The sequence below is a fragment of the Theropithecus gelada genome, chromosome 20 (assembly GCF_003255815.1).
Source record: "Theropithecus gelada isolate Dixy chromosome 20, Tgel_1.0, whole genome shotgun sequence".
Classification (NCBI taxonomy): domain Eukaryota; kingdom Metazoa; phylum Chordata; class Mammalia; order Primates; family Cercopithecidae; genus Theropithecus; species Theropithecus gelada.
The window spans coordinates 51,105,361-51,106,719 of record NC_037688.1 but is presented as its reverse complement, the minus strand read 5'-3'; the positions used below and the strand labels follow the sequence as shown (position 1 = coordinate 51,106,719).

General features: G+C 69.8%; 1 protein-coding gene across 1 annotated transcript in view; it reads right to left on the bottom strand.

The window, feature by feature from the left end:
• The window catches only part of HS3ST6 (heparan sulfate-glucosamine 3-sulfotransferase 6), a 7,268-nt gene extending 6,169 nt beyond the window's left edge, over positions 1-1,099 (bottom strand). The window contains exon 1 of the mRNA XM_025369747.1: positions 711-1,099. Coding sequence (XP_025225532.1) covers positions 711-1,099 — 389 coding nt within the window. The remainder of the gene's footprint in view (positions 1-710) is intronic.
• Between the last annotated feature and the right edge of the window lie 260 nt (positions 1,100-1,359).

Sequence of the window (1,359 nt, the reverse complement as noted above, 5' to 3'; positions counted from 1 at the left end):
CCCCGCCTGGCTGTTTTTTTTTTTTTTTTTTTTTTTTTTGAGACAGTCTCGCTTAGTCGCCCAGGCTGGAGTGCGGTGGCGCGATCTCGGCTCACTGCAAGCTCCGCCTCCCGGGTTCACGCCATTCTCCTGCCTCAGCCTCCCGAGTAGCTGGGACTACAGGCGCCCGCCGCTTCGCCCGGCTAATTTTTTGCATTTTTAGTAGAGACGGGGTTTCACCATGTTAGCCAGGATGGTCTCGATCTCCTGACCTCGTGATCCGCCCGCCTCGGCCTCCCAAAGTGCTGGGATTACAGGCGTGAGCCACCGCGCCCGGCCTAGAGGCCCCTTTCTACAGCACCTGACCAGCGGTCAGAGAGTCACACCTCCTTGCCCAGAGTGACAGGGCGGGAGAGGCATTTCTAACGCTGCCAGGTAATCCCACGGGCTGGAAACGACCTCCGGGCTGGGACGGCACCGCCTCCCCCAGTCCTACTGGGTCCCTCAGCAGAGCGAACGGAACCAGGGCTTTCCCCAAAGTTTTCAAAGTTTCAGGGAATCCTAACTAGGTATCATTCCTTCTTCCGGAGCCACGACCCCAGCTCAGGCCTGGGCCCCCCACAGGGCGGTCCCAACCCCACTGCCCGGAAACCTCGCCCCGCTGCTCCCCGGGGCGCACGATGCCCTCCCCGGGAAGCTGCCGGTCAGGGCGGACAGGCCAGGGTGCTCACCGGTACCAGGCGAGGCCACGCTCGTAGCACCTGTCAAAGAAGTGGGGCTCAGAGCCGAGCGCGCGGACGTCGGGATGCAGCCGCAGGAACTCCAGCAGGGCGCGCGTGCCGCCCTTCTTCACGCCCACGATGAGCGCCTGTGGGAAGCGCCGGCGGCCGGGACCGCTGGCCACGGGCAGGTCAGGTGCTCCCGGGCGGCGGACCGAGCTGGACGGCTCGGAGGGCGAGGGGGCCGGTGCGAGGGTGCGGGCGGCCGGCGGGCAGCGGCCGGGGAGGACGCGGAGGCAGTAGGCGCCGAGCACGAGGGCCACGAGCAGCAGCGGCGCGCGGGACGCCCGCAGAGCGGCCCCTTGCCCGGCCCCGCCGCCCAGGCCGCTGCTACCTGCCATGGGGTCGCGCCGCTCCCAAGCCCGGGAGCGGGGGCGGCAGGCGGGCGCGCATCTCGGCCCGCGTGCCGCCCAGCCCGTGGGTGCCTGGCTTCTGCTCTGCACCCCGCCGTCCCGCAGCCTGGGAGCGGGCGCGAGGCGGGGCCGGGGCCGGGGGCGGAGTCGGGACGCCCTCCCCCTTCCCGCTTCCCCTCCCATCCTCCCCACTCCCGCTCCGAGGCCACTGCCTGGGCTGGGACCCGCCGGCAACCGCCACCACCCGG